This window comes from Hirundo rustica, chromosome 5 (genome assembly GCF_015227805.2).
Source record: "Hirundo rustica isolate bHirRus1 chromosome 5, bHirRus1.pri.v3, whole genome shotgun sequence".
Lineage (NCBI taxonomy): Eukaryota > Metazoa > Chordata > Aves > Passeriformes > Hirundinidae > Hirundo > Hirundo rustica.
This window is the reverse complement of record NC_053454.1, coordinates 12,722,396-12,744,770: the sequence shown is the minus strand read 5'-3', so window position 1 is coordinate 12,744,770 and position 22,375 is coordinate 12,722,396. Positions and strand designations below refer to the sequence as shown.

The window sequence follows — 22,375 nt, the reverse complement described above, 5'->3', positions numbered from 1 at the left end:
GATTTACACCAATATCAGCTACAGTCTCTTGGGGACAATTCCCAGATGCACTTAATACTCATCATTGCCGACTAGAAGGTGTCATTTAACTCTTAGTTCAAAATTCCATGTTTGCAAGTAGGTACCTTCAAATATAATGGCTGAAAGCTTTTATCTTCCCCAGGTGGCATGTCTAATCTCCATCCTAAACACAGCAGTAGTGTGGCGTGTCAGATCTAAACCTCCTAAGGTTGTGGAAACATCCTTAACATCTTAATGGGCTACAAGTCTTGTGGTACCTTCACTTTCCAGCCCCGGCAACACGGGAAAAGTTTTCCCCACCTTAGTCTAGAGTCTTGCTCACAGAAAGGCTGCCCAGGTCTCCAGTCGGAACCGCGGCAGTCGGGACCTGCAAGCCGCGGTCCCCCAGCCCCAATGCCACTCGGCGGCGGGGCCGTGATGGACACCGAGTGGTGACATTCCCCTGCCCTACCTGCGCTGCTGGGTAAATCCCCTCGGAGGGACGGGGCCTGTCGGGCAGCCCCAGGCAGGGCGGCGGGAGGGCACGTTCTCCTAAGTTATGTGCGAGCACGCACAGAAGTGAGCTCGTGTTCCCCATCGCTCTGCAGCCCTGCCCGCAGCCCCGGACACCTCCCGGGGTGCTGCGCGGCAGCGGCTGGGCAGGGGCAGCGGCCCGGGCAGGGACGGGGACAGGGGCAGGGACAGGGGCAGGGGCAGGGACAGGGGCAGGGGGAGCTGCCGGGGCAGGAGCAGGGACAGGGGCAGGGACAGGGACAGGGGCAGGGGCAGGGGGAGCTGCCGGGGCAGGAGCAGGGACAGGGGCAGGGACAGGGACAGGGGCAGGGACAGGGGCAGGGACAGGAGCAGGGGGAGCTGCCGGGGCAGGAGCAGGGACAGGGGCAGAGACAGGGACAGGGACAGGGGCAGGGGCAGGGACAGGAGCAGGGGGAGCTGCCGGGGCAGGAGCAGGGACAGGGGCAGAGACAGGGACAGGAGCAGGGATAGGGGCAGGAACACGATCAGGGGCAGCGGCCTGGACAGGGACAGCAGGAGGGGCAGGGGCGGGGGCAGGAGTAGGAGCAGGAGAAGGATCAGGAACAGGGACAGGATCAAGGACAGGGACAGGGGCAGAATCAGGGACAGGGGCAGGGACAGGGGCCGCGCCCCCGGACACCCCCACACGCCGCCGCCCCCCGCGGCCGCGCCCCCGCTGCCCCCGGAGATGCGCGGCCGTTGCGCGCGTGTGGCGGCGGCATGGACGGAGCGGCGGAGCCCGAGGCGGACACGCTGGTCAAGCGGGGAGCGGGGGGCGGCGGCCGCGCCCGCCGGGGCGTAAGTAGTGCGGAGCAGCCTTCCGTGCTGCGGGAATGCCCGCAGCCCTTATCGCGGAGCGGGAGCGAGCCCGGCGGGCCGGGCGGGGACTCTCGGCCTGCGTTGCCCACGCCTCGGGGAGGATTAACGGGAGAGGGGGTGATTCCGATCCTCTCTGGCGGGGCGGGGAGGGTGGTGCACGGAGGCTTCCCCGAGAGCCAGGCGGAGCTCAGGTTGCACAGCCCTTCCCCGCTCGGAAAGTTGTTGGTGCCGGTGCAGGGGAGGCCGGTGGCGGCAGAGATCAAAACCCCGTAGCCGCCGAGCCGGGACGCGGAGGATGGGCGGGGGTCGGCGCGGGGCCGGTGCGTGCCCGGCCGGTTAGCGCAGCCGCCGCCGCGGGTGAGGCGCCGGCGGCGAGAGTAGAGCAAGGCGAGGGCGTTTCTGCTGCCTCCTCGCTGTTCCCCAGGACAACTCGTATTGACAAGCTCTCAGGGCAATGGCAGAGCCAGGGAGAGATACACGGAGGTTTCCATTCATCGCCCCCGGCCCCGAGGGCAGAGATGCCGGAGGACGCCCGGCCCGCGCGGTCTCACCATCCCCAGTATGGTGCTCCAGCGTCCAGCTCTCCTGTGTCAATTAGCAGTAGCTATCTAAAAAGATAAAACTTCCGCGTGCATGCATGCAATATTTACCACTAACAATTGTGTTTAATTTTAGTCTGAGGAGGGGGCTATAACTAACCAAAGCACAATACTCTAAACTGTGTTTTGAAAACTGAAGTGCAGACTGAAACGCAAACTGTCATGCAGTAAATTAAAAAAAAAAAAAAAAAACGAAAAAAGAAAATTTGAGACTCGTGGTAGACAGCACAAATATTTTACAGCATACTGAACAAGGACAGGAGTTGAGAAAAGCATCTACAGACCCAGTGCCCTGGGCTCTGTGATTAGACCAAAAATGTGGGCTTTCACAAGTAAGCAATCCTCGTGTATCTACAGGTGCTTGTGAACTGACATGCAGCTCTCCTGACTGAATACTTATTGCTGTGGTGACGGTCACATGTTCCTGCCCTTGGGCTGATAGCAGCGATGCATGAGGTCGTGCATGGCCGTGATGCCAAGGAACACCTGTGAAGGAGGCGTGGTAGCCTTCATGTTTCCTGGCCATTTTAAAAGACACTGTGGGCTGTGTTTATCTTTCCTTTCCTTTTACTAATGTTGCCACAGGGTAAATAGTTTTTTGAGCAACAGTTTGATTTTTTTCTTGCATTCTTGCTTCATTGTGCTTTTGTCTCTATCTGGTGTTGCTGAAGCCTGAGCAAATATTTAAAATAGTGAATGAGAAGACAGGTCATGGAGAAGTTGAAGTTTATGTTCCAAGTTCCAAAACCTCCGAATTGAGCGAGCCTGAGGTTTTCTGCAGCAGCCTGTATACTTAAAAACTTCATGGTATTGAATAAATTTCTAAACCCAGTTATTACAATTGAGATTTTCTAAGCACTTCTGTGACTTGCCCTGCATTATCTTCCACTTAGCCTCATGAGCATATAATTTGCATTTCTAAAAACCATTAGGCTATATGTTCCAAATAATTTTGCTTGCAGGATTTTTCTGCTGTGTCCGGTGTTGTTGGAGTAGAGCCCTTTAGAAATATTGCATCAAGAGTGCTGCATAACACTCGGGACCTCTATGTTTATTGTTTGTGAACCCTTTGGGAGCAGCCTGGTAAACCACCAGAAATATTTCCCCCAGCATCTTTCCTTCAGAGTAACAGCAATTTCTTCTAAGTGCAGGAATGCTTGTGCATAGCAGAGAAATTATAAGCACCCAATATGAGGTGTTATCTTGAGAAGTTAAATAAAGCCTTATGTCAAGTTTCTGCATTTTACTGACAAAGTAATGGTGCAGACTCTGTGTGTGTGTGTGTGGCAGGCTCATTTTAAGAAGCTGGCTAATAATAATAAATTGTGTTTGGTTTATGTAATGATCTCAACGGGATATATTTCTTACACAAGTCTTTTTGTCCCCCGCACACTTCCTCCTGACCCAACCAAAAACAGGCTGGTTAATGAACTGTGTAATCTCTTAAAAGGTTCCCACATCATGTGGAAGCAGTTAAAAACACCCAGCCATCCCACAGGGTGCATTTTGAACTTTCAGAGTTGGCAGCTACGAGCATGGCAGACCCCACATGTGCTGGGTCCTACACTGTGCTCCCCATCCTGGCACCTGAGTATCTCATCCCTTCTCCACAGGTCCCAGAGTCTGTGACAACAGTGTGGCACGGGAGCTCTGGCACATGCCAATAGCCACGGTGCGTTCACCTGCCCTGCTGTGCCCACGAGGCTGGTGGAGCTTGTTCCAGTGCACTGTCACTGCAGCTGTGCCATGTGCCAGCTGCACAAACCTCCTTCATGCTCAGGATCTGCATTTTCCAAAGTGAACACCCAACTTTGTGCATTTGACAGAATGTATTCACTCATTAACCTGTTGTGGTGTGGTGATATCACTGAAGCTGAGTTTCTTCAGCCTGCTTAAGCAGGTCTTCCTCCTCATGAAAGGATTGAGGCTTCAGTGAGTGAAGAGGCTGGGCATAAATAGCAGTGAACTGTGCCCGAAATTCTATATTCTTATCATATCTGATTTTAAATTGAAAACACATTAAAAATATGTCCTTTTTAACACATTCAGAGTTTTCTTTCATTATATACACAATGACGTTTGCAATTGACCAGCCACCAAAACACTAACGTCAATGTCTCTTGGGAATGACTGGGAATGGTCTCTTCTGCCACATTCTGTAATCCAGCAGAAGTAATACTGGGCAAGTTGGAAAGGAATGCAAAAGCAAAATCTCTCTAATCAAAGCATTTCTACCTTTTATTCAACAGCTGATGCAGAAGCAGAAATTGTAGAGTTGGGCTAAAAATATTATGAGGAGGATGAGGGAGGAGACTTGAGGAGGGAGAAGTACAGGTGTACAACTAGGAAAAGACACTGGAGAGTGTATGGCAACAAGTTACTGTTGGAAACTTGCATTTGGACTACAAAACCCAGTTTGTAGGCATAATTTTAATTGTTTTGGTCACAATTTCATTAATCCTTATGACAGGGGTGGAGAGGGGCACAATGTCTCCTGAGTTTTCATCCAAGTCTGGTCTACTCACAGACCTGTTGTACCACATATATGCTATACCTTACTTCACTGTGTTAGTGATATACTGCAAACAATTGCCTTTGCTGAAATTTATGCTACCCCAGCACTTTACTTTTTGGTGTGGGAACTGGCAGAATGCTTGCAGCAGAATTCTGTGAGGTTGAAAGAAGTTCAAATGTTGACTTATGCCTCTAGAGATGTTAAGTGACATGCTGTCACTTCAAATGTAATGTTTCTCAGATTGAGCAAGGCGAAGTGTTTCAGGCTATTATTCTGCAGCAAGGACATCTGCCTGCAGGAGCTATGCAAGATAGCTAAGGAGCATTTAAAATCTGAGGTACATTAGTTTTGAGCATGTTAACAATTGTTGTATTTTTTCCTTGTTTTTCAGAATTGGTCTGGGAGTCTTATTTTAGCCTCCTTAACTGGTGCTTTTGGGTCGTCTTTTCTTTATGGTTACAATCTGTCGGTGGTGAATGCTCCCGCAGGGGTAAGTGACTGACTAAAGCAGAATTCAATATCAGCAGAGGGCAGCCTTGTCCAACTATTGTGCTCCTCAGCATCCTGCCTTTGTACTCCTCCTGATTAGATAGTAGAAGGGGATTAAATCCTGTATACTAAAGTATCTTTGCCTCAAACCTTCTTTCTACTTCCTGTGAGGTATTCACATAAATTCAGTAACTCTCAGAGAGCTAAATGTTGCTGTTGAGGTGAATGGGTGCACATGGTTCACTTTTCATTCTCCCAGGTCCAGACTAGTCCTGAATCCTCTTGCACGTTTTTATGTGATAAAGTATTTTTAATATCTGACTGGTGAGTATTCAGTAGCTGCATGCACAGGTTCAGCAGCTTCTGTTCACATCATTCAGTTCTAGAGGGTTGCACAACATTTCATTCCCACAGTATTGATATTATAAATAATGCTTCTGGTTTCCTATTAGATAATGGGCCTCCTCTTCTGTGTTTTGTTGTGATGTCTTGTCTGGTTCTGAATTCTAAACTTGTGGGTTGACCATCTATTGGCTGCAACATGTGGGATAGGTTTGATGAATAGAGCACTGTGAAACCAGTCTACAAAATCTGTGGGGATTTCATTAAAATATCAGTTATTACAAATGGAAATCTGAATATTTTGTTTTTACACTGGCTGTCTAGACACCCTCAATTCAGTCAGGCACAGCAGGAAGCAATTCAGTGGAGTTGCAAGCAACACTGTATTGAAAAGTGGCTAGTAAATATAATGAATTAACTGTGAAAATTCCATGTCAAAATAGTTTCTTTCCAAAGCTAAGCTCCTTCTTTTATGAAAATCTTCTATTAAAATATGTGGCTAGATTTCTACCTAAACAGGTTTTTCATGTCAAAGTTGGATGCAATATTTATGCAAATAATGAAAGAAGCATTTTTTAAAATTTATGTTTCATAAGTGTATTTTATTTGGTAAATTGTTGACCCAAAGGAGTAGGAAGAGTCTCAGCCTATAGAAATTTTTAGTTGCTTGCTTTATAACTTCTGGGAGTTTTCTTCAAGTTCCTGGTGTATTATATACCGGTAATTCAAGGTTGGATAAATTGGATGTTAGCATGACATGTCCAGGCACCATTTCCCCTTGCAGTCATCAGAGGATAAACATGGCTTAGAAAAAATCAGCAAGGGGCTGTAATTCTGTGAGCAATGGTATTGATTGTACTGATGGAAAAATCCTTCCTGCACTGCCTTGGGGCTGTCAACAGAGCAGTGAGACTGAGCCAATTTCTAAACTTCCAAGTACCATTTGAAAAATGGACTGTCTTGGCAGTCAAAGCTTTCCTGTCACTTTCTACAGGAGTAAGGGAAAGAAAGGATGATGGGAAGTGCTCCTTGGCAGCACTCAGAGAGTTCTTTTTGAACCATGTGATAGATTACAGTGGTGTGGGTGGGGAGGCTGAAGATGCAACCCTGTGACAAATGTATAACACTTCCAGGATTGTCTGGTTTTGCTTGAAACCTTTAGGGTGGCTTTTGGGCTGAAACTCGGCACTATGCTGATGGCTTTGGTCATATCATTACAGGTATGCATGGAGTCTCCCTTGGTGTTTCAGTGTTTGGTTGAGAACTTCATATCTCTCTTATTCATGTTAAGCCATACATTAGCTAGGGCTAAGGAACAGTCCCATGACAAGGAAGTTGTTTAGTTCAAGAATAAAATACCAATCTGTCCTCTGTCCCTGTCTCTAGCTCCAGGATTAATGTGTGTCATCCATTTGCCTACAACAGACCACTTTTCTGTCCCTGGAGCTGCAGTGATCAGGTTGAAGGGATGAGCATGAGCTGAGGTCATAGCCATGGTGGGGATCAGTGAGCCATATCCAAGCTGTGCCTCTTGCAGCACAAGAAAAGGGACCTTTGCCCCATCAGTTTTCTCCTGTATGTTACTAAATCAGTCTGCTGGAAGGTGATCCTTTGGGAGTACCGATATGGGATGACCGAGAAACACTGAAGTCAAGCATCTTGTAGCTGTAGATAGAAGCAGCCTTGTAAGAGGGGAGTGCAGTAATTCCTGGGAGTGCAGTAATTCCTACAAGTTTAGTCTATTTCCTGGAGTAATTACTGGGATTCCTACAAGTTATAAACTTGGTAGGATGAATAACTTCTTGTGGTGATATGAAGCTTACAGCAGACATTGTCAGATTGTTCTTCTCTCTGTAGGATTCTGGGTATCTTCTGCCTCTGTTTACTTCAGTATTATTCCTCCTGATGCTGAAGTCCTCCAGCTTTAGAGAAGGACTGTATAATCCTTTGAGAAGTAGTGAAAAAATACTTGGTAATGACAGTTGACTAAAACACAGAATGTTTCCAGAATCCTCAAACTGAGCACATCAGCAGGATGACAGCAGGAGTTGATGGAGTAAAGGAAGTTAATTAAAGACTGAAGTGTTGAAGAACTATCTGTAAATTTTTGTGTCCATTTTCTTTCAGTGCCACAAATTGTGTCAGCTCATCAAACCACAGGGGAATTTTCCTGTAGTTCTCACTGGTGGGCATTGCTTCAGGTCATCTTGTGAGGCAGAGTTAGTCTAACTTCCTGATTGTTGCAGAGGGGAAATAAGCTGCACATACTCTCTTCAGAGCTGAGATTGCTTCCCACTCAGCTCCCTGTGGTTCTGTGGGAAAGAGCATGGCCCATCACAGGTATGATTCCCTGAGAAACCCAGAATTACAAGTTTCCATGGGCTTGTTCAAAGAGTTACCAGAGTTTATTAAAAACATATGTGAACATTTGGCAGTAGGAAGACAAAAGATTTAATTGAATACAAGATGAAGCTGTCTTTTTCTGAGCGGAATTTCTAGAGTTCATTTCATGGACTGATTGTGGGCAATGCCTGTGAAACAATGATGTGCTTTGTGCTCTGTGAGGGAAGCAAAGTCCCTGCCACTTTCTTCTTTGTAGCCCTTGCCCTCTTCCTGCAGGAGGCTGCAGCTCTGAGTTCCTATGGAACAAACATTCAGCCTGCTGTGACAGCTGCTTCAGTAGTTGTCACTGTGTGTGAATAACCTCTGTAATTATGGGTAAGACAAGGGAAATATTTCTCTTGTTTTTAAAATCCATCCATTAGATTCATATATATATAACTTTGCATATTCCTTCTATTTCTCTTCTCTTTCTCATCTCAGCACTACTATCATAATGAACTGGGGCAGTTGAGAAAATAAGATACTGGAATCTGTCAGCCACCATTTTTTGTAGGCTTTGTGTAGGGGCTAAAATTTCTGTACACAGGTTTATGCCTTTAGTGTTATTTAAACACCTGACCAAAGTCCCAGAGGAGCTTTTACATAGCTCCTGGATTTACATAGCACTGGATTCAAATCCAGTGGATTTGTTCACCAGGTTTGTTTTGTTTTATGTGCATATTCTGAGAACTTTTGTGTTTTATTAGTTTCTTATTTCTTGTCAATTGGAGTCCAGAGAGAGGTGCTAGTTACTGTCAGGACATTCATCTATCTGTTACTAGTGAGTGTCTTAGTTTCTACTTTTGTTTCTTGAATATTTGCAGTTATTTGATGTCTCCTTGTAAATAACTAAGCTATGCTGAGAAAATTAATCATAACACAAGGGGAGAGTAATTTACATACTATTTTTAGGCCTTATCATTAGCAAGAAATGCTAATAGAGTTCTAAAAGTGTTTTCTTTTAGTATTCATTACTATCAGAAATTATTTTCAAATAGAAAAGAAGATGTCTGAATTTAAATATAATCTGAGTATTGGTGTTAAAGAACTAAGATGTTACTCTTGATTTAATGGCAGATTCATTTGGAATCTTACTGTGAGATTTCTAAATTATTCAAGCACCAAACTGACTTTTTATTATTATTTTATTTTTTCCTTTCTGTTGAGAAACATTTAAGATAGGATGGGAGAAATAACCCTATTCTCTTTTTAATTCAGGGCACTAGAAGTTTACTAGAAATTTAGACAGGTGGAAGACAGGAAATTGTATATTCTACTTTCACCTTTCTTAGGTATTTTATAGATGGAGAGGTGATGATTCAAATTAAAAACCCTCAAACAGAATATTTCATGTGTCCAAGGCCAGACTTTAGGTAAAAATTTGAATCTCTGCTTTGAACAGGGAAAATGTAGTGACTTATTATGCTGAGTCTTGTCCTAGGATAATGTAGGATCTGTTACATTCTGAAGAAATTTGGAGAAGAAACTGGGAAGAAGGGCCAAGATTAAACTTTTGATACTGTAGAGCTTAAGAACTGTTCCCAAGTTGCTGTGACCTTCTGCTGTAGTGCCTGCAACTTCCTGGTACTGTATCCTTGCCAGAACATCAGGCACCACTGTGGCATTTCCTTGGTTTTAGAATGGGAGCAGCATAAAAACAAGGAAGCTTGACTGAATAGAAAGCAAATAGGTGATGTCTCTGCAGGCAATACAGAGACTATGTTAAAATGTTGTCCTGGAGCTATGATGTCTTTACCTTCTAAAAAGATGAAGAACTTAGTCTAATTAAACATCAGGGAGGGGAAGTTGTTAGACGGCATCCTTCAAAAACCCGTAGTTGTGCTCATGTCAGGAAAACAGAGGAAGAATGTAAATGTTGACATGTAAAAGGCTGAAGAATTATCTCTACCTGGACACTCTTGTCTACCTGTGGTTTTATTTCCCACCTGGTTTGGTGCCACTTTGTAGTTACCTGTGTATATTCTTGCATCCTTGGACTGAATCAGTTAGTTTAATTGCAGTTGTGTCTAAATAAGGCCCTGTTATTTGGAGGAGGGAGACAGAAGAGCAAAAGTGATTCCTGAAAGAAAGCTACTGGTAGTTTTCTGGGATTTTAATTCTGTTTCTCTCAGTTGTATTCCTTAAGTGTATTTTTTTTTTTTTTCACGTGTTATTATTGTGTATTTTCTTTCAGTATATTAAGAAGTTTTACAATGAAACCTGGGAGAGGAGATATGGCTTCTCGGTGGATGAAGGCACACTGACGCTCCTCTGGTCCATAACTGTTTCTATTTTTGCCATCGGTGGCCTTGTGGGTGCCATTATTGTTACCCCGATTGTGAAGTTTTTTGGAAGGTAAGCATTTTGGAAAACTTGTATTTTCTAAAGTAGTTTCTCACTTAGTCTCTCTGGAAGATTTTAGTTTTACTAAAAAAACCAAACAAATATATTTAAATTCTGAAAACTTGCTGTGCATCACTTGAGTCACAGAAGCCGTTCGCTCTGAATGAGCAGTGAGTTGAGATGTCAAGGAGTGTGACTTGTCCAGTGTGCCAAAGGAAAATATCATAAAACAAAAATGATTTCACAAAGGACAGGCAGAATCTTGTTTCATGAGTCTACTGAGTATCTTACTGTAAACAAACAAAGCTATCAACATATCTCATTTGCTTCTTAACAGCATTTGCTGTCATATGGTATTAAAAATTTACTCTCTTTTCAACCCTTGTGTCAAAATACAATTTGAAGAGCTGGCCTAGGATGAAGTTTGTGTGTTGCCTTCCCCAGGAAGGGGGTGTGCCATCCATTGTGTACAATGCAGTATTTGACCAAACCTTGACCTTAGAGAATATGAGTATTTTAGGAATGTTGGTGCTGGTGTGTGTTTACATTTTTGTGCAGGTATTAGCTAGGTATTTCTGACAAATTTTTGTGTCATACAGTCTTTCAAATAGAATTTTAAAGGTAATGTATAATTTATCTATATTTAGAAGGGCATGGGAAAAAAACACCAACAATTGTAGCATTCACCATAACTGCTGATTTGGATTTTTCTTATTTGTAAATTCAATATTATTTTATGACTTTTAGTCAGTTAAATCACAGGAGAACATCATCATGGAGTCTTAAATATAAGCGTAAACCTCCAGTGTTCTTACTTTCCTGCTTTACATTTTGACTATTTCCAGTAAACTGTACTTTCTTAGGTCTATTTTTCATTCTCCCAGCTTGTCTATATGCCATTTTTCATCTCAAAGAGTATACTTTCAGTTTCTTCCATTTAATGTTTACAGCAAGTCAGTATTCTTAGCTATTACCCATTCTTCAGGAATTTATTTTGTTGCTTCAGTACTCAATTTTCAATTTTTAATTTTTTTTTTTTTTTGAGGTTTTCAATTTCTTCTGCCAAATCATACATTTGGCTTTGACATATTTGTTAGAAATATGAACCTGTGCCTGATTCAGGCTGATTAATTCTCAGAATATTGTTGAGTCTTTATTAAAACAAAGTGAAATAAAAATGGGTTTGCAGAAGGCTAGAATTTTCAGTGAAGAGCAGAACAGCTGTGTGTGCAGGTTTGTTAAAATGGTGGCTGATCTCAGTCATAGGTACTCCACTTCTATTGAAGATGCTCAGGTTTCCAGGGCAGACTTTTACACTTGCAGACTCTGCCCCTGTTTATTATGTTTGTCTCCACTGAGCCATGAAAACAGCTCTGTTACAGATACAGTGGGTGAGTGCTGAAGCAGAGATGGGAAGGGGCTGTGTGAATGAGGGCTGCTCACCAAAGAGTGGTTCTTGAGCTTGCTGCTCACACTGCAGTGTGTTTGTCTGGTCTAGGAACCCAGACTGACATGTCATTACGGTAACTGAGGAGCGCATAGTGAAATGTTGACAGAACAATAAAATACTGTGCTGTTAAATTGCTCAAGTGTAGGTTGGAGGGTTGTGTGTGTGATGAAGCTGAGCTCCATTTACACTGACACAGAATGATGAGCTAAGGGGGATTAAAAGCACTAGTCAGAAATAATGTATGACTTTAAAAGAACAATTTTGAATCATATTGCTGTAAGGTTAAAAACATAAATTCCAAATTACTGAATTTCTAGGCCCTATTTACTTCAAGAGACACGTAGGGTAATTTTTTGAAATGGAACCTTCATACACATAAACATAGTTCCCAAGTTCAGATTTGGCTTTGACACTTTGTAATTTAATTTCTCCTCTTCTAGTGAAAAGGGTCTGCTGCTATTTATCCTGAGCACCCAGACCAATGTGCTCAAGGGATTGTTTAGGTCACTTCTAGGGAGACAGGCTGAGCATCACAACAGGCTCCTCTCCTTCTTGGTACCACAGCCTGTGGTCCCACTCAGTGCCTTCAGTGAGAGAGAGGGCAGTGCAAGGGCGCAGGGTCAGTGTGCATCCTCGTGCCATTCTCTGCTCCTCACTCCTGTGCTCCAGTGTGGGCCCCCATGGAGCACAGTCCCTCTGGGGATGTCCCTGCTCTGGTCTGGATCACCCTCTCCTCCACTGACCTTGTTACTCCCTCGCTCCATCTCCCCACAGAAGCCACCCCTGCAGCCCCAACACTTACACAACCTTGCCACAGACACTGCTTTCCATGGTAACACCCGAAATAGAGTGTTCTCCTGTTTTCATTTCCTTTTCAGCCTGCCAAAGTCTGTTTTATTGTGCTTAGTTAGGCTGTGCTTTTCTCTTCTCAGATGTATAGTATAAGAAATTGTTGGCCTACATTCTCTCAAAAATTATGTATTTTATAGTTTTTATTTAAATTAAGGGAGAAAAAAAATCTTCAGATGAATAAGACTTGTTTGACCAGAATGAACATTTTCTTTCCATTTTTGTCAATATTTGTATCACTTCATACATTTCAGAGTGTATTTCCATCTGAAAAATCTATTCCAAATGGTACAGTCATATTGTCACACTCAGTAGTCACTCTGAGACTTGTGTTGTATAGACTTTAAATTAATTCTAGCTCATTTTTCAATATTCAAGCCGTGTTATTCATGCAGTGTTCAAAACTCACTAGAAAGCAGGAAGAGTAATTAAAAATACAAGCATTAAAAATATTTCCTTTCAAAGATGTATGCATCTGTTATGAGAACTTGAGTGACTTTTTCAATGGGTGTGAAATTTCCAGTTGATACTTTCATGTTGAAAAAAATTAGAACAGGTGGGGCAGTTTGTCACCTGCTCTAGGAAGGAAAGGGTTAGACAGCCTTCCTGGTCACTCCTCTTCTTTTTAATTAATCCTTCAAACTTGAGCAGAAAGTTCTGAAAGATGAAAACTAAAAGGAATTAAGTTGTCGGCAAATGAAATATTTAGATGTTTTGAAAATTTTAAAATATAGTTTTGTGATTTTTCTTTATAATTTTTAACAAATAATAATTTGCCATAAAGAGTATTTCTTTTACTTGAAAAAAAACCAAAAAAACCCAAACAACCACCTAATACCTAATGTTTTGTTATAGAATAAAAGTGGGGAAGAAATGTGTAAACCTCTATTTTGGTTAATTCCAACAGTTTTTAGGAAAAAGTTGATTTTTATTACTAGAATAAGCCCAAGTGTTTTTCCTAACTCTAGAAGTAGGAAGTTATTTTCCTTAATGTGTGGTTTTAATATCGAGAATTTAAGGATGAATTATAATGACATGGATGATGTCACAGTTGGGAAGTTCTTTAAGTGTCAAAAACTGCATGTAACATTAAAGTGCCTGTAGTTATATCAACTTATTGCTATTTAAAGTATATTCTTTGGGTTCTCCATGCAGACATCTATCCAGGGTATGCTTATTTATATTCATGTACAAAGCCTCAGGCCTGGCACTTGGGTTTTTAGGATGCATATGTCATCTCCTTGTTGTGCTTTTTATGTACAACTCCTTAGTTATCTATGTTATGTTGTCTTTTAAACTGTGGTATAGGTTTGAAACTGTATCCACATGCATATAGTGCTGTTTTATGGAACTCTGCAAATCTAAGAGCCAGAGTTTGTTAAACACTTTTTATTTATAAATATTTAAGAATAACAGCTTAGTGTGCTTCTAATATAACTGAATTTAACTGCCATGATGCTGGTTTCTACTTAAAGCCTCTTTGCCTTTTAGGAAATGCACACTGGTGCTCAACAATGTGTTTGCAGTGGCAGCTGCGTTGCTGATGTCCCTGTCCCTGCTGGCGGGGTCGTTTGAAATGCTCATTCTGGGCCGTGTTATCATGGGTGTTGATGCAGGTAAGCTTTGGTCACACTCTACGTGCCTGAAATGTTTGTGCCATACACTCACTTTCTCCTCTTCCCCGGTTAGGATTTGTGTTACATCAAAGAGGTATTCCAGGGACTAGCTGCAGCCACACTGATTTCACTGGGACAAAATGGCACACTAAGGGCTCCATCAGGGAGGATGTGATGTTTGGAGGAGACACTGGAATGGGTGCTCACCACTTCTAACAGTGCTGGTTGTTTCCCTATTTTTCCTCTTCCAGCCATAAGGAAGTTCCTTCCTTTTCCATGCCGTGAAAATCCCTTGACTAGGAGAGTGTATTCTGTTTATTAACACTGCTTTTTGCTGTGCTTAAAAGTTGTTGGATCCTATGCTAATACCTGCAGGACTAGGGGAGGTTTGGTTCCTCAGCAATTGTTCCCAGCAATATGGTCTTCCCAGCTTGAAAGTAAATCATGGAGGCACTGCAGCACCAGAATAATCTTGATGCTAGAAGGAAGGGTTTCTGCTATTTTTTTTTCTCAGATTACCATCAAGCAACCAAATTTCTGGAGCTGTACAAACATTGCCATTGTGATGACCAGGGTCATGCATTTGTTTGTTCTAGTCCTGGCTTTAAGCAGCATTCTAGCTCTTATTTTATGCCTATTGTGAAGAGTTCACTGCAATTATAAGCCTGTATTGAGACGAACATCTGCTAATACTGTTTACCGTAAAAAATACCTCGTCTGATAATGCCTGCTCTGACTGATGCCCTGAGCTTTTTTTTTTCCCTTACCCACACCAGTGTTAATATGATTTTGTGTGCTTTGGGATGAGCAAATTTAAAGCATAAAATCTGTTTTCCCTGAGATTCTCATCTCTGAGTAACCTTTGGTGCTCCACATCAAAAAGCAGCCTACGCACATCGCTGTAGATCTGTAACAGATAATCAATCCCATAGTTATTAAATGGTGTGAGAGTAATTAGACATTCAGGGAAAATAATTCATGTTATATATGGATAGATGTAATTCTGTTCCTTGCATGTTTTTATGCCACCTTTGTGAGCAGATTATCACTCAGGCTCCTTTCAATAGAAATTTGTTGCATACCTGACATAATAAAAATATTTTGATTTAATATATTGGTTTTGTTCTTCCTTTTTAGGCATTTCCTTAAGTGCCCTCCCCATGTATTTGAGTGAAATATCTCCTAAGGAAATCCGTGGTTCATTGGGTCAGGTCACAGCGATTTTCATTTGTATTGGTGTTTTCACTGGTCAAGTTTTGGGGCTACCAGAAATATTTGGGCAAGTAAGTATTTAACAGGCCTTTCCTGTCAAAGAACACAAGCATGTTCTAAGTGTCATATTTTCATATTTTGACTGGATTCTTTACAAATGTGGAAAACAGGAATATTTATTTTTAGTTTTGAAGCATTTTGAAAAGTAGTTTCCTGCATGTCTTCTAAAAGCATGTACTAAAAGTACGACTGAGTTTGGTAGATGTGGGCAGCAGTTTCAACAGCTTGAGTGGCTTGTGTGTGTCCATATGCAGATCTCCCTCTCCCCCTTTCTTGATGTACATCTATTTTTGCTGGTTTTCAGTTTCTTTGGACACCATGGAAATCCTTAAGAATTTTTATATTTTTGATCTCTAATTTTTCAGTGTGAGATAGAGCTGAAAAGGGCTTGGTTAGAGTTACCATGAGAACCTGAATAGGAGGACTCTTGCTTGGTGATTATTGTGTTCCTTTTAGTGGAATCCTTACTTGTCCCACTTTTAGACTAAGTGATAGCAGAGCAGAATTAACACACATCTTTATGGAAAGATTATCTATTCAGGTAAGAGGTAGTCTTGATGTCATAGGCTGAGATTAACATCGTGGCCACTGGATGTCATCATTACTCTGAGTAAATGAACTCGAGTTTTGCTCAGGCTGGCAACTAGAAATACAAACTCACCCAATAGGTAAGGTTAGAAAGAACCAGAGCAGTCATCTGATCCAACCAGGAGCTTTCCATTCAGAGATGAATCTTCAAGGCACTATGGAGGAAAGGTCTGCAGCAATCCTCTCACAGTGAAACTTGAACTTCTGACAGCCAGAAAAAGTAATAAGGAGTTGGAAAGTGTGAGGAGCTTGTCCTCTGTCTATCCTGAGGCAACTCCTTTGCAAATACATAGTACCATCCTCCCTGACACATTTATTTTTGCCTGACCAGCTTTCTTATTCCATCCCTTAATTCTGTTCAGCTGTCCTGAAGACAAATAATTTGATTTAATTTACCCTTTATTGAAGGATAAATTTCTCTCCTGACTGTCCAAAGCAACAGATTATAGGGAAAAAACTTAAAATAGCTTTTATTGTGTGGCTTCTAGATGTCCCTTCTCTTGTCTTGGAAGCAAGTCTATTACAAATGAGTGCATGAAATTTCAAGGGGCCAATTTGATTGCTTCAAATATGGCAGCCCTTACGTAGCAGAAGTTTTTTTGAATTTGGCTTTTTTGAAAGATTCATACACTTTTAAAGGTGAAGTGTCACACAAACTCTCATTCCTTGATTTCAGCTCATTCTTGTGGGTTTTCTTTCTCTTCTTGCTTTCCTTTCATCACCACTCTTGCCACTACCAAATTATGGAGGTAGAGTTTCTGCTTCTATAGCCTGCTTTAGTGTGAAATTAATTCATATCACACCATGAAAGACAGACATTAATTTATGTAAGAAGAAGTGTGTTTTGTCTGTAGAATTATTTTTTTCAGGATGGGTAACATCAACATGTAAAAGAAACAAAATTTTGGCTGATGTGAATATTCTAGTTGGATATGTGAGCAGGTTTTTTTTCTTTTAATTTTTCTTGGTTTCAGTCAAGCCAGGATTTTTTTTTTTTTTCTTAGCCTTGTGGGTTTCCCATTGAAACTCCTTTACTGGGAGGTAGTTTTAGTTTTGCAGCTCTGTATTAGTTTGTCTCTTATCAGAATTTGTTGTAAATAATACTAGTTACAAATACTTCTGTCATGGTTTCATAATTTTTCTGCTGAGCTCTGTCAGTGTCTATTACTTGTACATTGAGCAAATATCTAAGAGCTTATTTACCACAGTATCTAAGCATTGATGGTTTTGAAGAGAGGAGGGACAAAAACAGAGATAATGTCTTACTGGAAGAGACTCTGGAAAAGGGATGGACATGAGGAGGGCTGTCAGCCTGGCTGAGGTCCTTCTTGTAAGAGGAGGTAACAGCAACATTGCTTCTGTGGTCAATAAGCAGAGAGAAGGGAGAGGAACTGACTGCACCTTGTTAACATAAGAAAGAAGGAATAAAGTAGCTTAATCTCAAAGACAATATGGCTACAAGAATGATTTTTTATAAATATTGTGTGAATAATTGCATGCTGAAATTCATCAGAGTTTGGAACAGACTCCGGCTGAAGTAGCTTGAGCAGAAAATTAAAATTTTAAATTGGAGCTTGATGCATTTATGTGGATTATATGAGGTTGTTGCCTTCAGTGGTTCTGTAGAAGTCTCTCCACAGAAAAGGAAAGTGTTTTTGTTGGCTGTAGGGCATACAGTTAACAAGCATTTATTAACAATCTAAGTGATGATTTCATGTTATCAAATGCAAAATTGTCCCTTTAAATGTGAAATTGTGATAAAAATAGCTCTAAGGCAATGAGTATTACTTGAGGCAAATCAAAAGTCCCTTCTGCTTTTTGTATCGAGTAGGTTAAGCAGCCCTAAATAGATTTTTTAGCAATCTTTTGTTTGTTAAGATTGGTTGAGGTGTGGGCAGCGCCAGGTGCAGTGCTGAGGGGCAGTGGTCAGCTCTGGCTGGGTTACTGGTTTAAGGTTGGTTGGCTTTTTCCTGTTCTTTCAGTTTTCCCAAGCTTTTTACTGGAAATGCTGGGAATTGACAATCTTCTAATTTCCTTCTAATACCTTTTCATGCCAGTTCTGCCAACTTATTCTCATTATTCTTTTGATCAACTGTTATTTATTCCTTAGCTCCTATCTGTTTCTTTTTTTTTTTTCCCACCACCTACTACAGTGCGCTTCCTTTTTCCTCCCCTCATTGCTTGTGATCTTTGTGTTTCAGGTTAAACTTCACCTCCTCTAGGAATACAAGCTCTTCAATCTCTTTCTCACCCTGTAAGCCATTCTCTCAGATGATTCTTGGTTTAAATTTGAACCTAGAAGAACAAGATTATGCAGCTAACCCAGAGGAAACTATACTATAAAAATAGAATTATATTAAATATTTCCTGTTTTGCCTGGCAATGTTTTGTCTGAAGTATTGCAGAAATGCATTTAATTCCTTTCTGCGTCGTGCCATAATGACATGAACTAGACAAATATGACTATGTCCAATTTTTAAATTATGATATGCAAATGCAACTAAAAATTTACAATCTAATAAAGATTGTAATACCTAAATATAGGCAATTTTTTTTATTCTAAATATATAGAATTTTCTCATATTTGGAGACAAATGTACTAATTTTCAAATGTGTTTCTTCAGTATGGAGTGCTGAATGATTATTTGAAGGAGAAAAGCTGCAATTGTGATAACAGTCCTCTGCTGTGGTGACTTGATAATCTTGCTTGCTTTTCACAGTCCTAATTGCCTCCCATCCAACAAATTGCAGCAATGCTTTTTATTCGAGATTCTGATTCTTATATCTCAAAACCTATGAGAAAACCTATCTGCAATGTTTCCACTGAGGTTTGGAGAACTCCGCCATGCTAAAGCAAACTGGTGATCAGAGTATAGAGCACAATTACTTCATGTGTTGGTGACTTGCTTCTCGCCACCACCCCAACTGCTGAGAGTTGTCAGTGCTTATTTTCACATGCTGACACCTTGTGTTCAGTAAGCCAGAGTCCTTAATTCTTCAGGAAGCCATGGTATCTGCAGATGACAACTTGATGCAGGCTCACAGATGTGCAATGATGTTAACTGCTGTAATGTGGGCCCTGAATTATTGCTACTGGCTGCATGATTATTTAATTCAGGCCATTTTTGGTTGCACAGCATGTGCATCTTTCCATATATCTCATTGAAGGGAAAAAAAACAGATAATAAGATAAGGACAAACTATCTTAGACCTGTCACTTCTTCAAACACTGCCCTTCAGGTATTTCCGTTCTCTCTGTTCTGTGATTCTGCGATTGAATCACCCAGCCGATTTTTCCTGACAGATTGTTCCTGCAAAGCAAAGACCAGGGCACTGTCAACTTAGTTTTGAAAGTTCAAATTTACACTTACTGTCTTGGGGGAATATTATCTCTCCTGACTCTGGCATATTCCATGCAACTTTAGGTATCTCTCTAGCTAACTCATCTAGTTCCTCCTGCATGGAATGGCCTGCTCCACAGGTTTTCCTTAGCGTGCTAGCATCTTCTAAACATTGTAAACAGTCAGACTGTCTATTCTACAGCCTCATTTTGTTTAATGAAGGTGGGCTTTAATCTTCCCTGTAATTATAGAGGGTTTAGTTTCTGAATACATTTGCAGTGGTCACAGTGTTCTTACTTTCGACACACATTGAGCTTCCGTATTTCTTTCATTTGTGTATCAATATGAGAGAGAAATAAATAATCCACAGTGTATATATTTATTCAGGACAGCTAAAGCTGAATCAGTTGCCCTTTCCATGCTCTCCTCAGCCCTGTGCTTTGAGGCCCTTTTCCTGTGTGTGGTGTGCCAGGCTTTGCCGAGCTGCAGTTGTTTTCCCTGGAGCTGTCCCTGGTGGCTGGCCAGCTCTGCCCGCTTCTCTGACTGAACTGCTGCTTGCCATTGGTACACCAATGGACAAAGAGAAAATCTTTGTTTGTCTGTTTACTTCAGCAGCCGTACTTTATAAACTTCAAATGTTTCTGTGTCATGCACCCAGGAGCTTGTCTAACTACATAGTTACATTTTTTCCCAGTGCGTATTATGTTACCCTAAAAACTTTGCTTTCCTTGCATCCTAAGACTCACCAGGGGAACATTTTCTGAATGAACCCTATTACTGTGATAGTGTTTCAAGGGAGAAAAAAAAAAATATATATATATATATATATATACACTAAACAGAAAAAATGTAAAATTTCTGATGTGTCCATCTGTTGAACATTGCAAATAGAGTAGGTTTGGTCATTTTGTTTTAAAAAGAATGTAATCAAGCAGTACAAGGTACAGGAGAGAACAGCAATGATCAGATTTGGGAAGTGGCTTCTTGAGGAGAAAAATCAGGGTTAAAGAGCTCTTAAGGGTAACCCCATGTAGGGGAAACACTCAAAGCATGAGTGAGCCAGAAACAAAGTGCACCAGAGAAGGTTTAGAATTCATCTTGAAGTGACATGCTGATTTTTTTCTAGACTCTTCTCAATCTTTCTTTAAAAGCATTTGGAATTTATTGCAAAACTCTTGTGTACATGGTAAGAGTTACAAACTTTATTAATTGGATGTTGTCTTTGTCATAGAAGACACATGAATTTGTCTAATTACACTTTTTTTTGCATATTGGCTAGAGAATACCTGTTTTTAAAAAGGTATTTAGCTGGAAATAGGTTTGTGACACATGATGATGGTGGCCAAACTGTCTTCCCCAAAACTCATTATTTTAGCAAAGAAATTATTCTACTGACATCAATATCAATTTCTTCAGCAAATTGAGCTAAATCTGGGAAAGGACCAATGAACTCCATAGACACTGTACAATATGTCTACTAAGGAAACATCTCCATGATGAGTCCCTTTCAAGTTAGTTTTTTACACAAGTGAGCCTTGCTGAGGAATATTTGTGATAAAAAAATAAACTTCTGTAGATGCTGTGTTAAACTAATTTTCTTTACTGGACCTCTTAAAAATGATGTATTTGATGTGATAGATAACTGTGTATTTAGGAAAGTTTATATAGGAATTTTTCATTTTGCTCTGCCAAGGTCTTTTAAAAGTATTCCTTCACTTGCACAAAAATAGACAGTGATGGAATAGGTTGTACAGCTTGTGCAGTTGAAGACTGTTCTGAAAATAAGCTTTGATTTTACTTGTCAAAGCTTCATTTTCAGCTTGATTTTTCCTTTGTTTTTCTTTTTTTTAACTGATCCTTCTTCCTAAGTCTCTTGACTCAGATTCAAGGATTCCTTAAAAACTGTCAGTAAATTATAGATGAGTAGAGAAAACAATTCCAAATCACTCTAGGGACCTGAAGTGTGCAGGTGGACACCAATGGCAAAATGGTTTGTTGGAGATGCTCTTGACACATCAGCATGATAACACAAAGTATGATCAACCCGTTCCTTAATATTTTTCTGTGAGCTCTTTTGTTCAGTATGTTTATCTTCTTGAGCCATGATAGTGACTATAGTTAAAGATATTATTCTTTAAAATACAAGTGGGAATTTCAGGGTACAGAACAGAGAGCTCTTGTGGCAATAAGAGACAGGTGAACTCTTGCAGCTTCAGGCAGAGTGTTGGAAATTAAAGCAGCTTATGCCTTATTCTGTCTACAGAATATAGAAAAGTGTTTTTACTTTCCATTAGTAGAGAAAAAATGACTCAGCCAGTTTAACATTTTCCAGGATCACTTGAAACCCTTAAGTGTCCTGTGTATAATAATTTCAAACATCTGGCTACACAGAATAAAAAATCCCACAACATCTTCACTCTGCCTAGTTATATTCTAAAAATTGCAGTTAACTGAAGCCAAGTCTAGTTTGCAAGCCAGTAACTGGTGGTGCAACACAGAGTTCCAGTCCTGTTCAGTATCTTCATTAATGACCTGGATGATGGTGGAGCTATTTGTATCTGTAGGAACATGCTGCTTTGTAGAGTCTATTTTAGTATATACCTTGCTAGTTCTTAATGAGTTCTTAAGAGCAAAGGTTAGTGTAGGACTTGGGAGAAATAACATAGGATTTCTTTCTCTTCAGCTCTAATTTCCAGGTGTGAGGATTTGTCAAAGTTTAGAGCAGGAGTTTGAGGAGGTGGTCTCATAGTATTCCTGGAAACCATTCTGCTATTGATCCAGGCTTGCAAAAATGTGACTCCAAGTGACCCTGGTCCCTAGAAGTTCACTGGACTGCTGAGTTTGTACAGTATTTCTTAAAAACACAGAAACAAAACTGTTTTGTATCCATGTAGTAAAATGCAAAACTCTGAATGGAAAGCTAAAGCCTTCCCCAAAGACTGTTTTAGGACTTCTGCTAAGGATACAGGAGACATATTGGTGCTTATCAGTAGCTACTCAAATCCTTAAGGGCATGATATAGCTAAAAATAACTCAGAGAAACACCCTTACAAAGGAAGGAGTTTCTGGAAGGAAGGAATTTCTGGAAGGAAGGAAGGAAGGAAAAGAGAAAGAAAGACAGAAAGACAAAAAGAAAGACACTAATTTCAGCAGGTGTTTGATACCTGCCTGTGCTTCCTGCAAACTGCTACCAGACACACCCAAGGCACAAAGTTTCTTACGCTGAAGCAATTTCC

The 22,375-nt window shown here is 41.0% G+C and overlaps 1 protein-coding gene across 1 annotated transcript in view; it reads left to right on the top strand.

Annotated features, from left to right (window-relative positions):
• The first annotated feature begins 1,254 nt into the window (after nucleotides 1-1,254).
• Nucleotides 1,255-22,375, top strand: part of SLC2A9 (solute carrier family 2 member 9) — a 78,467-nt gene continuing 57,346 nt past the window's right edge. The window contains exons 1-5 of the mRNA XM_040065734.2: nucleotides 1,255-1,332; nucleotides 4,859-4,957; nucleotides 9,875-10,035; nucleotides 13,814-13,938; nucleotides 15,076-15,221. Coding sequence (XP_039921668.1) covers nucleotides 1,255-1,332; nucleotides 4,859-4,957; nucleotides 9,875-10,035; nucleotides 13,814-13,938; nucleotides 15,076-15,221 — 609 coding nt within the window. The remainder of the gene's footprint in view (nucleotides 1,333-4,858; nucleotides 4,958-9,874; nucleotides 10,036-13,813; nucleotides 13,939-15,075; nucleotides 15,222-22,375) is intronic.